The sequence below is a fragment of the Tyto alba genome, unplaced genomic scaffold (assembly GCF_018691265.1).
Source record: "Tyto alba isolate M040663 unplaced genomic scaffold, T.alba_DEE_v4.0 Super-Scaffold_22, whole genome shotgun sequence".
NCBI classification, from domain to species: Eukaryota; Metazoa; Chordata; class Aves; order Strigiformes; family Tytonidae; genus Tyto; species Tyto alba.
Genome location: NW_024881296.1, coordinates 25,352,757 through 25,368,443, shown reverse-complemented (window position 1 = coordinate 25,368,443; position 15,687 = coordinate 25,352,757). Strand labels below are relative to the sequence as shown.

The 15,687-nt window shown below is 43.5% G+C and overlaps 1 protein-coding gene across 1 annotated transcript; it reads right to left on the bottom strand.

Annotated features, from left to right (window-relative positions):
• Window positions 1-2,453: 2,453 nt before the first annotated feature.
• Window positions 2,454-14,888, bottom strand: RSPH3 (radial spoke head 3). The gene is made up of 9 exons (XM_042795945.1): window positions 14,705-14,888; window positions 14,382-14,469; window positions 13,111-13,252; window positions 11,619-11,764; window positions 10,876-11,079; window positions 9,673-9,835; window positions 8,457-8,543; window positions 4,093-4,362; window positions 2,454-3,259 (listed from the first exon to the last, which is right to left on the bottom strand). Exons 1-8 carry the CDS (start codon window positions 14,824-14,826, stop codon window positions 4,100-4,102), a joined length of 1,215 nt encoding a protein of 404 aa, XP_042651879.1. The 5' UTR covers window positions 14,827-14,888; the 3' UTR covers window positions 2,454-3,259; window positions 4,093-4,099.
• Window positions 14,889-15,687: the final 799 nt, after the last annotated feature.

Sequence of the window (15,687 nt, the reverse complement as noted above, 5' to 3'; positions counted from 1 at the left end):
GCCAGACTTTTTGCCAGAGATCACAAACCCCATGGCAGTCAGCAGCATGGGATTTGACATTATCACAGCTGCTACAGTTCACTGTCAACTTTATTAACTGCCAGTGACAATATGTATGCTAATATTATCATAGGTTAATAACCTGGGCAGCCTGAGAGCACCAAATGTTTGTGGTGGGGCTGAGGAGGAATGAGGCAACATAAGGCAGTTTATAACTACAGTGACAATAAAGTGCAATAACTACAGTGCAATAAAACAGCATCGCAGCTAGACCACTGAAACTTACTCTAGGCCATGTCTAGCTTCTGGGTTGTACCAGTAAAGAAACCCTGGGAATCAGAAACCACACTGAAATAGTTTCACTGTTTCACTATGATAGATACTGTTGTACTGGTCTAAAGGCATACCCTGCAGGGGGGCCAGACAGGAATCTTCATGGTTTTGTGAACACCACAGGGCTGTTGCTGTATTGCTGTACACTGCTGCTGTGAAAGTAATACAGCTCCTGCGGGCTCCCAAGGCTGTAGCCATTAAAGATGGATAATGTGAGGTTCGTGTTTAACACATGTATCAGCAAGCAAGTAAACACTTTCATAGGTATATTCTTTTTATTTGTTCTCTCTGTAGCTCTTTGAAACCTGTGATTTCTGCCAGCAGAAAACCAGCCATAAATTCTACTCTCACCAGAATGCTCCCAGTCTGTCAGTGTGCAATGGAGAAACGTGGAGAGTTCAGTTTGGTCCTTCATATACCAAGAGGATTCCCAAACTGAATCAAGGCCAGGCAGGAAGCCTCAATGTTTCCCACTTTCAAGCAGGTGTTGAAGTAAACATGGAGCTAAACTGCTGAGTTGGTTGTTGAAGTAATGCTTTGGCTCTTTGCAGATAAATCAATAGATGGAAACCACATGGATACACTCATCTTGTAACCAGCTGTTTTTGATAAAACACACAAAGATAAGAAGCTTCACTGTGCACACATGCTACCGTTTCAGGCTTTTACTGACAGGTACACAACCTGGGCATGACTAGAAGAGGTACCAGCTCAATGCCTCCGTGTTACAAGCGGTCCTTTGGACACAGTTCAGTGTCAAAATGAACTTTGTGTCTGTTTTCCAATGGTTCTGCGAGAAATCACCCAGAAGCCTGCATCCTGGGTCCAGCTCACAGTTGCTTATCAAGTTGCTTATCATCTGAAAAGATAGTTGAATATAGGCAAGGAAATATATTTTTCCTTCAAAGGACAGGCTGAAACAACTCTGCTGAACTTTCTGAAATGGTTCAGCCCAGGGCTGAGACATGGCGTGGAAAACTCAGCAGCTGCAGTTAGAAAACCCTGAAACCCACAATGCCCAGAGCAGCTGTGGCTGCCCCCTCCCTGGAAGTGTTCAAGGCCAGGTTGGACGGGGCTGGGAGCAGCCTGGGCTGGGGGAAGGTGTTCCTGCCTGGGGGGGTAGGGGGGTGGGGCGCATGGGAGATTGTTAGACTAGATGATCTTTAAAGGTTCCTTACAACCCAAACCATTCTGTGGTTCTATGATCTTAGTGTCGACTGTGTTGGCTGACCCTAAGTGTTGACTCCACATGTTATACATATGAGAAGATTTTGCAAAAGGTCGATGCCTTCGAGGTTTAGCAGCAGAAGGAATTCCAGACAGGTGTCACTAGTGCAGGATGTGCAATGTGCAATAGGTGGCATCAACGTCTATCTACATGTCTGTGGTGGGATCGCTGTGGCCTGGCCTGCCCTCTAGTGCCTACAGCGCTGTCTCACTCGTTCCCTCTCCACTCCTTCGTGCACCCACACGCACACCCAGGAGCTGCAGAGCCCCATGTCACTGTGGGTGCAGAGCTGGCCACCCTGCAGCCATACCTGCCTGCCAGGGTGTTGTGGATTGGGCCTGATCAGCAACCAACCCCCGCAGCTAATCACCCTCCCTTCCCCCTCCCCACCTGGGAATGGGGGAGGGGATCAGAGGGGTGAAGGGAGACTCGCAGGCTGAGATAAGAACAGTTTAATAATGGCAATAAAATGAAAACAATAACGATGATGGGGGGAAAACAAAAAGAAATATATAAACAGGCAATGTACAGCGTAATTGCTCACCACCCGCTGACCAATATCCAGCCTGTTCCCGGCCAGCGACCCCGAGATACCAAGATCCCACAATCGCAATCCCGGAAGCGAGAGAGAGAGAGAGAGCTCCTTCCCAACCACCCCTCCTCTATATAGTGAGCATGACGTTCCATGATATGGAATATTTCACTGGCCAATTTGGGTCTGGTGCTCTGGCCGTGCTCCCTCCCTGCTCCCTGTGCCCTGGCACACGGGCAGGACATGGAGAGTCGGAGAGTCCTTAAAGTCTCGGTAGCAGCTGAAAACACCAGTGTGCTATCAGCATTCTTCTCATACCAAACCCAAAGCTAAATCCAAAACACAGCACTCATCTAGTCCCTGAAAAGGAATATTAACTCTATTTCAGCCCAAACTAAAACACAGGGACAGCTGCTGCTGAGGACACTGGCCAGAGAAAGGGGACTTGGAGGGGAAGGGCGTCAGGAGGGGTCCCCTTGGGGAGGTGGTGTGAGGGATGGAGTGCTCGCACCTGGGCTCAGCTGGAGTGGTTCCCCTGGCCACCTGCATGCCAGCCCCCAAGCCACCGGGCCAGCAGCAAGGCCTGTGCTGCAACAGCCCACGTGTCTGCCTGCATCACCCCAAACAGGTGACAGCTACACCAGTATTACCCCAAATCCCTCTTCCCCTCCTTACAGTTGCTTGTGGTTTTCCACTTCTCCAATGACCAACAGGATGTGAGGGGTCCCTTCCCCTGCCAACCTGCCCAGCTCTGGGGCTGAATTCAAGCACAGGGCTATTAATGGCAAACTGCCAGTGCAATATAAAGCTTTGTGGCTGTACGGCCCCATAAAAACATAACGTGTTACAGCAAACTCTACCACAACACACAATGCTCAAGTTGTAGCTATACATTCTAATGAAGTAAAAATGCAGGGCATACAGTTAATTATTTTATCATAATAATTTAAGAATACATAATAATGCTACAACCTATTTAAATAGAATAATTCAAGACTTCAAGTAAATTTTCTAGCAATCAAACACAAATCAGGAGTAACAAAACCAAAAATATTCCAGTTATCACCTTTCTCTTGTAACATTCCAAAAGCAAATATTCAAGTCAGCATTTCTTTGAATCTTTTCAGGAATGATCCATGGCAGCCCTCTAGGTTATGCTAAGTCTCCTGTAAATACATGACAAAACTATCATTCAGTAATGACGAATCTTTAAAACTGACAAGTGTTCCAAAAATGAGCTGAAAAAACTTACATTCTCATGAATCATGTCACAAAGCCTTTTTATTTCTCTAGATAAAATTAGCCTGAGGTCAGTTATTTATCTGAAGACGTGACAGGAGTCTCAATCATCATGGGAAAAAAAACAATGCAAAAATCTTGGTCCTACTGAAATTGAGGTAAACCTTCCCCTGACTTCAACCCCTAAACCAGAGTTTGATTTCAAGCCTTCAACTTCAGTCATGCATAAAAATAAATTCTTCTTAGAAACTTATAGACAGATGTAGTGAGCACTGACTACCTTTATTTCATACACGTCACACATTTTGCTGGATGCTTTGAGGTATCAATCATAAATGAAAAAACATGCAGAGTTCATTGAAATAGTCAATTTAGCAAACAAAGGAGGAATTTACAGGGGAATATTCCAGTTCTAAAAAGCATCCATGGATGTGTCTGTCTACAATTTGCACTATGTGACTCCAGACACTCAGTTCTAGATTCAGCCTTTTGCCTTATTTATTCCTTCCCATTCCTGAGGAAGGAGTGAGCAAGCAGCTGCGCGGTGCTCAGTTGCCCTCTGGGCTCAAACCACAACAGCTAGTAACCTCTCTCTTGATTCTTACAGCCTGAAATCAGCAATGTCAGCGTATGGAAAACACGCTTCAATGTTCTGGTGTTGCTTAGGTTCATCCTTCTGCATGGCTAGGGCACAATACTTGTAAATAGGTAGGAATTAATTTACTCTAAGCCATTCATCTCTGTTTACTTGATGACTTGCCTGCTTGTTACACAGTTTCCAAATCCTCCCTTCCTGCTTGATCCGATTCTTCTAACTGGAAGGAGAGGTGACATGAAGGCTGTTCCTCGGCAACAGGTTGGTCAGTCTCCTCTTCCTCTGCAACCGGTTGGCCAGCAGCATCTGTCTCACCGGCCTCCTGGGGGGCTGCATCTGTTGGCCTGGGCTCTTCAGCAGGTGCCTCTGTCTGATCAGACAGAGGTTTACGGCTAAATGCATCTAAGCGGTTTTCAACCACTGTACAAATCAAGGCTGAAACACAGAAAGCTACCATTAACAAACATAGAGGAAAAAACCCTATAATTTGAGATTATTTTATATGTTACTGGTCTATAACTTCTTAAACAGGGAAAACCCTCTGAAATAACACTAGAAATGAAAGATTACTTGAATGAGAAAAAAACATCCCTGCAGCTGTAACCCAGTTCCAGACAAAGGAGCAGTTTACACTGAAAGCAATGATTTTAAAGGGTTCACCTGGATTGTTTTGTTCATTTTCTCACAGTTGTTCCTCACTTCTGGTAGCAGATCACCCCACCAGGAACAAGGACTAGCTAGGTTGCATGCTGTGTGATGTTTCTGACAGTGGAAAATACTGGAACTATGGGAGTCATCGCTTTCTGAAAAGCAGCAGTAAAGCACCTATTCTTTGTTATTTTTGCTGCTTAGTCTTTGTAAATTTTTCTAAACATTATACCCCTTCCAATGGACACAACAACAACAACAAAAAAAAAAAAATCAACATTCATTTTGATATAATTTAAATACAAAAAATAAAGCCCAACAATGAAAGGAGGAGAGGTTTAACACAGAAAACAGCACAACGTACAGGTACTAAAAAGAACTTAATTGTTAATTCATGGATTGACTTTATCAAGAAGAAGAAGAAATTATCATCTCTGAGAGAACAAACATAGCTTCCTTACACTGATGGTAATCCCTTTGTAGTTCACAGCTCTTCTATTGGATAGTCACAAAATAAATCCTAAGTAGTGCCTCCATTCAAATAGGTTAAAAATTGATCCTTAGAGACTTTTCCTGTGATTCTGCATAAAAAGGGAAAGAAGCCACAAACTATCTTAGCTGAGGCTGTGTCTGCCTCTACAAAACTTGAAGAATGCAATTTGCAGATCCTTTTGCAGAGATGATGTTTAGTCAACAGTGGGTGGCTGGAAAGCCAGGAAATACAGAGGGTAAATAGCAAAACAGGGGCTACTGATATTGCTTATTGGCCTGTTCCAGGTGCCCCATGTATCTTAGAACTTGTGCCATGATATCTGGTTAAAAAATTAAACAGAAAGATTTAATAGGAGTATGACAGATGTTCTCATCAATAGTGTATCCTGCAGCAGTATTCTCCTTGGGATGTTTATTCAGTAGTCACACACAACACTTCCTTCTTAAAAGAAGAGAAAATTCCCTCTGTCCTGAAGAGCTACAATAACAAGTGATCCTTGAGTGCACATACCAGCATGTACATCATAGGATAAAATACCTAACAGACCAGCTGCAATTATCCAAATTATACCCTAACAAAGGATCCTGGTTAAACCTAAAATTAACCCAAAGGAAACAAACACAATTGTAATTCAAACTCAAAAACAGCAGGAGGAAAACCATAGGAATGAAAGATGTAAATTAAGTGTAAAAAGTGGTTTGATGTAGGAGCACCATGGTAGACGCACATTCACCATAATTTTGTGCTTCTACAAAAGACAGAGTTTAGATTGTTCAGGTGTTTGTTTCAACTACAGCCTCTGAAAGCTGACTAATAAAAGAACCTGAATACTTAGCTTGAACTAGCCCAAAAGACAGCTGATGTTTTAATTTATTTCAAAAGCAAGGACATGATTATTGACTGTTGAGGAGATAAGCCCTTGTTTTGATGAAAAGTTTTGGTCACCTGACTTCTCAGTCAGTCACAGCCTATGAGTATCCTCTTCTTTCATGTAGGATGAACATATTACCCATAGATCAGGGAACTTACACAAACGAGTTAAGAGACTTTCACGGTATACACGTGGCTGTAGGCAAGATGGGCTTTTATGTTCCCCCTGGCACAATCAGGCACAATACAAAGAACAGCACAGCAATGGTGCCCATGTAACACATGAAGAATAGAAGTTTTATAGCAAATAAAAGACTTGGTGTTCTTCAACCATTCAGCTCCTGCCAAATGTATTGCATCTCCCAGCATCAATACATCTCAAACAGTATAAAGCCAACAGAGAGAGGGTATTGCAGCATGACTGACACTTTGTCCTGGCTTCGTCTAGGATAGAGCTATTTTTTTTTTCTTCATCGTAGCTAGAATAATGCTGTTTCAGATTCAGCATGGGATTTGATATGAGAAGAATGCTGATAATGTACTGATGTTACTTGCTGTATTAGTCCCTATGATGATGCTTATCACCCATGGGATTTTCACTTTGCTGTACTATGTATCACTGGTTCATGGCATGATAAAGTTATCGGTGATGGGATGAGTCTGGTATCTGTACCGAGTACTGTTGTCACCTCTGTACTTCAGGAGCCGTCCAGCAGAAAGTGTTAACAATTACACCCTTTACCTGTTCTCGGAGAGCCAATCCATGGGGGAGACACCTCCCTTCACTCTTCCCTTCCTCTCCAGGCTAATTACAACAGCGCTTGAGAATTCTGAAAATTTTGCATATCCTTGAAATGTTGAAACTAATATGGTCCTATTGCTAGGAGCCAAAACATCCCTGTATGTGGTTCAGGTTTTATTCAGGCTTAAGCAACTATTTAAGAGTATCACCCAGAGATCTACCCCAAGGCTGGAGAGTTATGAGTGACAGGGTGTGTGGGATAGCATAGGCAAATGCCTAGGATCATGAGTGTCTCCTCTGTTTTGGAATTTTACCCTTGAACAAGTGCAGAGTCCTGAAAAACTAGTAGAACATTTAGAAAAAGTCGCCCTGACAATTCCAGGGAGACACAAATCACTGCAATATGCTGGGGCCTTGCTCATGCTACCAAGCCCTGTTCAACACTATTCAGTACCCTCAAGGGGAAGAGAGGGTCTCTGGACCTGACAACAAAGTGACAGGCACTGCAGCCACTCCTACCTCAGTGACAGGCACTGCAGCTTAACCAGAGAACCAACCTGTGACCATATCAGTTGCTCCTATACATAAGAAGAAATATAAAAAAAAAAAAAAAAAAAATCACTTTGCATTGTAAGGGATGACAAGGGACCAGGGCCATCATGAGAACAGAAGGAAGGGTCAGAACCAGAGTTAATCACCCAATCCCTATCCCTGAAAATAGCTGATGAATTTAATTGTATGATGGTAATTGCTAAATAACCCCATCATTGCATATCATTATCGCTGTGGTTGATACATATACTAACAGCATCATATTAAGAATCACCCATGTTAATGAAAAAGGAACTTCGATGAAGTCGACTAGTTTCAGCAACTGGTGACCAGCAACTTCCTCAAGATCTACATCTTCAACCTGCAGACAGTGAGCATGGACCGCACGGACAACAGAGACTACACTCCATCCTCCTGCTGTATCCAATGACACCCATTCCACTGACTGAGAAAACTCTGCCTCATCCCTCTTGCCTTGAAAGACTGTCATGAAAGATGGAATCCAAAGTTATGGACTAAATGAATGCACTACACATTTTGGAGGGATGGCCCATAGACTAACAGATACAGTGTATACGTCAAACAACAGAAAAAAAGATGGTGATTAATTAAAATAATATTGGAAAACATGGAACATGAGCATAATGTAAATGGTATGGAATAAGGGGTGGATACTGTCCTGGTTTTGGCTGGGATAGAGCTAATTTGTTGTTGTTGTTGTTGTTGTTCTTAATAGCTAGAACAGTGCTGTGTTTCAGATTCAGTATGGAATTTGATATGAGAAGAATGTTGATAGCATACTGATGTTTTCAGTTGTTGCTAAGAAATCAGGGATTTTCAACCTCCCATGTCCTGCTAGCACGCAGGTATACAAGAAGCTGGGAGGGAGCACAACCAAAGCAACAGACCAAAACTGGCCAATGGAATATTTGGTTGGGCTGCCAGCTGGGTTTAAACCACAACACACTTCTGTTATTTCAGCTGAAAATCAATTACCTAGATGTATGTAGTAGTAGTTTTCCAACATTAAAAATGTTTTTATATAGTAAAACAAAACCAATAAAACAACACAAAAAGCCATGGATACTTGGGAGTTCTTGCTGAAAGGACAACTCCTACCTTAACCCACAGTGACCCTGCAAATGTGATATTTGTTCTAACTGGGGAAAAAACAATTAAGAATATCAAGCAGCCCAGGTTACATTCCAAGATTTAGTAACTTACAGTCAAGCACTGTCCTCCCCAGAACCTTCCTCTCTAGTGTTTCTTCCACTTCTGTCATCAGCCATGGAAGGAATTCTGTGTCAATATCTGTAAGAATTTAGCAGGAAGAAAGAAATAAAAAATGTCTGTTTATTAAGGATGAGCAACAGGATATCTTGGTGCTGTTTTTAATATGCTATGACCATTAAGGAATGAACATCCTTGCCAAAAGACACTTGCTTTGCAAGAGCCAGATGAAATCCCTCGGGTGTTGTTGGGTTTCTTATCTCCCACCTCCCTTACTGAGGTTCCTCATTCTTATGGACCCAGACGAGAGTCCTCCCAACTGCAGTGATTTTCAAATGGTCTGGCACCCTTGAAGGGCTAGCACAGATGAGATACACAGTAATGTTCTAGCGAGATGAAAGTAACTATCCTGAACAAGTCAGGAGAATAACATTTCCTGCCTTGCTTTCCAAAGATGTCTGGCTTCTGTTCTGCTGAAAGCGTTTGTTCCCTCTGACTAAAGAGCTTTTGCTTATCCATGTATTTCTCACATCATGCTCTTTCTACACTGTGGTCCCAAAGCCTGCCCTGTTTGCAAAATACACTCAGTTTCTGCACTTGCCCCATAACTCATTCTGGAGAGAGTGTAACTATTCCCAAGCTGTGGTTTGTGTACTTGTGTGGGGCCTGGGGAGGTGGGGTACAGCAAGGTAGCCAGTCCATAAGAAATGTTGCCGATGCTAAAAGCTTGGAAGTCACCAATATACAACTCCAAAATTATTTTCAGGGCCTAGTTCTAACTGACTGATTTCTCCTTTTCTCCAATAATAATTAAAAAAGATTCCAAATGACATACAGATTTCATTGCCTGTCATATCAAAATGAATTTACTTCAATTTGTATCTCTCTCTCTCTGCTCTATCAAAACTAACCACCCATTTATTTCTCTCCAATTCAAAAGCAGCTCTTCCTATTGTCACACTGTCAGCTCTTGCTCATTCTTGGCTACTTGTACAGATGACCAATAATGTTTGTTTGTGTTAAAAATACAAGTTTGGAAACTATCTGTTCACAGGTATTTACACAGTTTGTACACGTTTACACAAATGTAAATGAATAAAGTCTTACGACAATATTCTAAATAATATGACCATAAGCTATTTTTTATGGTGGTTGTTTTGACCTTTATATTACTCAGTTCACCTATTTAGAAAAAATAATAAATACAAACCTCTTTCTATAAGGTCATAAAAAAATCCACCCTCACGAAGATTATTGAAGACCGAGGGAATGAGATCAGCCACGTAACGTTGAGCAAATGCCTGAGCTGCAATCTTCTCTGCGGTCTCTTTCTGTTTCTGCAGCATTTGCATGTGTTGGAGTCTGCGACGTTCCTGTCAAAGCAATATTTCACGTAAAACTCTCAGGCCTTTAGCTGTTACTCCTTTGATCTAGACTTTGAAGAATGATCACACTGTGAGAGTCATATGTAACAAAGATAATCAAAAGTACAGATATTTATAGTGTCTACCTGATATTTGCAGCCTCTAACTTTCACAGAAACTCCTCATATGAAAAAGTGCTTGAAAGCAAGCTTGCACTCAATCTGTGGAGTACTAAAATCCACAAGGACTAGAGAGAAACCCGTTCCTTTGGTATACCCTTTCTGATTTTGGCAAGTCTGTAAAATAAGGGCCTTGAAGCTGGCCAAATGAAACACTTCTCTAATACCTTAGTGTGCATTGATCTCATGACTCTCTGCTATTGCAGATCAAGCTGATCATTGGCCTTGGAATGAGATGAAGTTGGGTCAGGATTTCCTGAATGTTTCGTCATTCCAATATGATATCCTCTTTGATGTAAGAAAAGATTAAGACTCAGGTTGTTCCAGGAAATCATTAAAAACCCCAATTATACAAGGCTGATGAATAGTGAGTAATTAAGACTTGCCTTTTCTGTTTATTCCTATTTACTAGATAGTACTAGTACAGCTTAATACTTGGAGATCTTGAGAGGTATGTGTGACATACAGCAGTGTATGCATTGGGTGTGAAAGACTAGGAGGTGTGTCTCTTACTTTCAAGCACCCTGACTATTCATTTAGCAGCTATTATAATGAAAAGGCTTGAGTACCAGCTGCACTGGGTACAGAGGAAAATGGTGTTGGGTTTGGTCTTGTGATCAGGTGCCAGAGTACTCCAGGTTACTGGAGCACAACTGCTCCAAATAAACACAACAGCATGGTGCTGGTGCACGAGAGCAAGTGGCAGAGTGCAGCTGTATGACACCAAAATGCTTTGAGGAATACCAAACCTGACAGTACCCTTTCGGGCACATCCAGCTTATTTCAGAGCTTGTCTTTCAGTATTGGAAATGTTTTTCTCTCTTCTGATGAGCATTCAGACAGGCCTGTTCTGCTCTTAGGAAGTCCTACCTTCTCCTCTCTGTATCGCCGGTCCTGCTCTTCCAGGCGCTGTACTTCAGCAAGCTCTGCATTACGCAGCTCTGCGTAGGCACGCTGATGTGCCCACAGCTGGGCCAGCTCTTCTTCCTCCATGACTTCCAGCAAAGCTTGCTCAACTGTTTTCCCAACCAACACTTCCAGGATCGGCTTGACTTCAACATCAAAGTCAAACAACTGAGGGTGAGAGTCATGGAAACAGAGATAAATGTCCCTTGATCACAATCACTCTTAACACCTTGGCAAGGAGAAAATGAGGATAAACCAAGCCCTTGTGCTGTAGGCAGGGCTGAGAAGTGCAGGTGGGGGGCCAGTGTCAGCTAAGGCAGAAGCACGAATGCAGCTGGGGCCTAAGTGAGGAGTGGGCTGGGGTGAGGCACCACACACCCTACAACAGCCACCGTGGGGGCTGCCCCGGAGAAGCAGAACACTCACCTGGACCCTATTTCTGTGTTCCCAACCCCTTCTTGGGCTGGACACCTTCTAGGGGGAAAAGCATTTCTCAACACCGTAGTTCTTAGCTGAAAGCAGCAGAACCAGTGCACGTGGAGACGCACATTCCTTAATTTTGCACTTAACCTCACAGCGTACAGAGGAGACAGTTTTGGCTTATTACTTTCTGTGAGGATCAGTTCCTTTCTGGTTTTGCATCAGAAACTTGTTTCATACAGTAGACCTATTTTGACAGCTCTTGGGGACCTGACTTAGTTTCATACCTCTCCTTCTTCTATTTGCGTGGCCACATCTTTTCCCGTTTTGGCCGGTATGAAGAATGGAGTGGGTGGTCTGTCCAAAAATGCATCTGTTTGACACTCTGTATCAACTTCTATTATCCGGTCACTAATCTCTTCCAAATACAGTTCTAGAAACAAAAAGTACAATGAATGCTGGAAGTTTGATTCTTTTAGCTCTCAACTACTTTTGATGACTCTACAGCATGAGCTATATCCAAAGAGTGCAATAAAATATATTCTACAAAGTTAAATTAAAAAAAAAGAAAAAGACACCTCAGTTTAAAAACATAGATCAGTCTGCTGCACAGGCCATTGGATGACACGTTCTCTGTAATGTCAGGTGCACTTCTTGGAAATGATTCCTAAAAGGGCATTTCACTTAGCAGGTTTCAAAAGTCAGAGCCTAGACCATTTCACCCCAACCTGCAGAGTAAACAATTCTTAGTAGAGTCAACACAATAAGACCATTTCAAAAAGGGATGATTGCCTATCTACTAACAAGTAACATCAAAAACATATATGTTTCTCCATTGTGTGCAGCAAAATAGAACGCTGGATCTGTTAAAGAATTATATTCTAATTCTGGCCCCACCAGTAGTGGCCTTGAGGTAACCACACATCTATAACAGCATGTGCTTGATTTGGATTATAACTGTCTGTCTCCTACTACAGAGATAAATAGCCTGGATCAGAAAATAAGGTCTGTGGAGTACTTAAAATTATTTGCTGTGGTCAGTAGGAAGGGTATGAGACCAAGACTTCCACACTAGATAGCCTTCTTCTGCATCCAACGGAATTTGAATGGTGAAAAGCTGCTGTGTGCATTGGAGGTGGTGTAAGAGGTTCAGCGGGGCTGTGGCAGAGGGAACGTTCAGAAACCAAAGACCACGTCTGGTTAGCATGTAACACAGATGTTTTCCCAGTTTGTAAGTCCAATCTGAAATGATTTTCAGAGGGCACAGCAATATATTACACACACATCATGATTATCTCAGTGATATATTTTGGTTTCCTACAAATAAAATTGTTTTCTCACAAATAGGGCAGTTTTCTATTCTAAACTGGAGTGTGTCCCCCAACTTTTAATAGTAGCCTTATTCTTACATGTGACTGTACTCTTAAGCAAAATTTTTTAAAACTCCTAAATTTTAAGCATATACCAAGCTTCTCTGATGATACTGAAAAAGGAAAGAACAAATCAAGAAGTCTTGACTAATGTTCAAGAATGTAAATGGAAAACTGAAAAACAGAGTCTCTGGAAAAATGTTATTAATTAGCCAAGTTTATTAAATACTACCAAAAATAAGAAATAAGATGCTATAATGGAAAGGATTAGAGAACCTCTGGTTCTAGAATTCTATGATTCTAACCTTAACCCTAAGCGATTCTACCAACTGCATCATCAATTCAGTAAGTGAATATAAATCAGGAAGTTTTTGTTTTCAGAAGAATTTTCAAAAATTCAGCCTTTTACCTGTCTGCACATGAATGTGCTCTCTGCCTTCCACAGGCTCAGGTGTTCCTGGTTGCATTTGTTCCTTTGCACGCTTTCTAGCCAGTGCTCTTTTCCATGCTTCCCTCTGCCTTTGAATCTCAAAGGGACTGGGTTGGGTACTCTGAGCAGGGGTGAAGAAGAAAAAAATCTCCACGAAACAGAATATACTCTGTACTTGAAAACTATACTAATTTCTCTCTACAGGAAAATGAAGGTGGTTTGATTTTAATGTTACAAATCTGGGTCCTGACCCTACATTTTCAGTTACCTTAAAGACTGTATGGCATCAAACTAATTAAAGTTATGCTAGCTGCCCACAGGTACATACTAATGGCCTCTCACACAAACAGCAAATATTTAGAAGTGGATAGGGTATACAGAACTTTACTTTGTGAGATAAAGGATATTAAAATGGTATGTTCTTCCTGACAAGTGAGAGTTTCTAGCTAAAGCTTTAAGAAGGTCAGATGGACTTAAGACCAGTTATCATATTATCAACATAATTGTTTGCTAGACAAAAATTATAGGTTCTGTACTGCTGCTGAAGTAAAAGAAACCCATGCTAACTTTTAAATTCAGGACTCTGTTTTTGGATTGAAATGAACATCAGTTTCAAACTTTCTTAAACAGAACACATGGGAAATTCACTCTACGAAATACCTACTGAACAACACAAAGTTATTTCTGCAAAAATGGCATTTAAAAATAGACTGCTTTAAATTCTTATATGATCAAATTATCTACGTAGAAGTAGTCTCTGAAAATAAAGTATCACTGAAACATTTACTACTGTATCAAGATAAATAAAATACTTTTGCCTCCACACAAGCAGCTTTTGCATACAGGTGGACTATTTCGTTCTGCTTCTGTAGTAGGATAAGCCAAACTCTATCCCAAGACTTAATTTCCCGAGAGCTGCTATTCTCTCTGGTGACACCTTGCATATAACAGATTACGCTGTGATGACTTGTGCTCAGGATCGCTGATGCTAAAGAAGTGGGGGACGGGGGGGAATAATCAAATAATGGAGAAAATATCAGAACTACAGAAGTTCATGTGAAACTAAGTGCTTTAAAGAAAAGCTGAAAACAGTCAGGTGCTAGTTTAACTGGAGAGCCTGCGACTGCCTGTGCGCCATATCTGAAATAAAATTACAACTTCAGTAACAGTTATTAACGAGGAACAGCCTTTGTGCCCTACCTATTACTTTTCAACAAAGCCGTAGCCCGGTCCACATAAAAAAAACATACCACAGGTATGACTTGAAGGGCGTAAGTGTTGCCGCGCACCACTCTCCTGTCATACATGAGGTTGGCGTAAGGAACAGGTTGCTTCTCCCTGCAACATCAAGCGCGGGCAGTTGGGGTTACAGAGCCGCAACCTCTACGCTACCACCCCCAGCAGGCCAGAAGCAATTCGGGCGGCCAGAGCCCGCAAGTTCCCCGCCACGTTCCGGGAAGAAGGACCTGCCGGCAGGGCGGCGAGCGCTCCCCTCGCCCGGGGAAGGGCGGCGAGGGGGCTGGGGCGAGGGGGCAGGGGCGGGCAGCGGGGTCCGCCGGTCACCGGCACTCACGGCTCGGCGGCGGCCAGCAGCTCTCGGTGCTTCGGGCGGGCGGGCAGGGCGCGGGGCCGGCTGCGGTAGCTGTAGGGGACGGCGGGGGCCGCCGCCGCCTCCGGCGGGCGGGCGGGCAGCATGGCGGGGCCGGGGTCCGGACCGCGGCGGCGACGGTGGCTCGGCCCGGGAGCTGCAACGGCCGCCCGCGCCGCGGCTATACCGTCTCCAGGGTAACGCGCGGGCGGGCGGGGGGGGGGGGCGGGGAGAGCGCCGCGCATGCGCAGGGCGGCGGGCGGCTGCCCCTCCGGCGGGCGTCCCTGCCAGGGTAGAGCTGAGTCCTGAGCGGGGGTTTGAGGCGGCTGAGGTGCTTAGCGGGGAACAATTGCCTTAGCCGCGAATGGATTCGCGCTTGGTCGTGCTGCGGGGCTCCTCCCGGGCTGAGGTAGTGAGGGAGTTTAACCGCGAGGTGTCACTGTCCTTCTTCCGCCTCCGTGCAAGCTTCTCAGGTACTGGGAGGTTTCCAGTTAAACTGGCAGTGGCTTAACTCGGTCTGCAGGGCCACGGCCAGATGCGAAAATTGGGTGGGGGATCGCGAAAACCAGTTGGATGGCGTGCTGGTGGCTGAAGTATCGCTGTCGTGATAGGCAGCCGAAACAGCTGCACTCCTAATTTTTTTTTTTTTTTTTTTCCACACAAGTTTTGGGCACTGTAAAGGTGCTGTGAGGTGGGAGAATGGGGTGGGCCCTCGGTATGCCATCGCATCTGTAGTGAGGTGCACTTTCGTGACAAAACATGAGGACATGTTCTCAGATTCTGTGAAAAATTTCCATTAAGAGAAACACCTCTACTCCTTGGCAGCCCTGTGTAGACAGTCACAGACAAGAGAACTGCAAATAGCAGAGAGTGCTTCAAAGGAGACGTGCAAGCCATGGGGGAAGCTGTATGGCAAGATAAACTTTTAGAAAAAGAAGTAGAAAAAGCCCCATCAAAGAGCAAGGCCA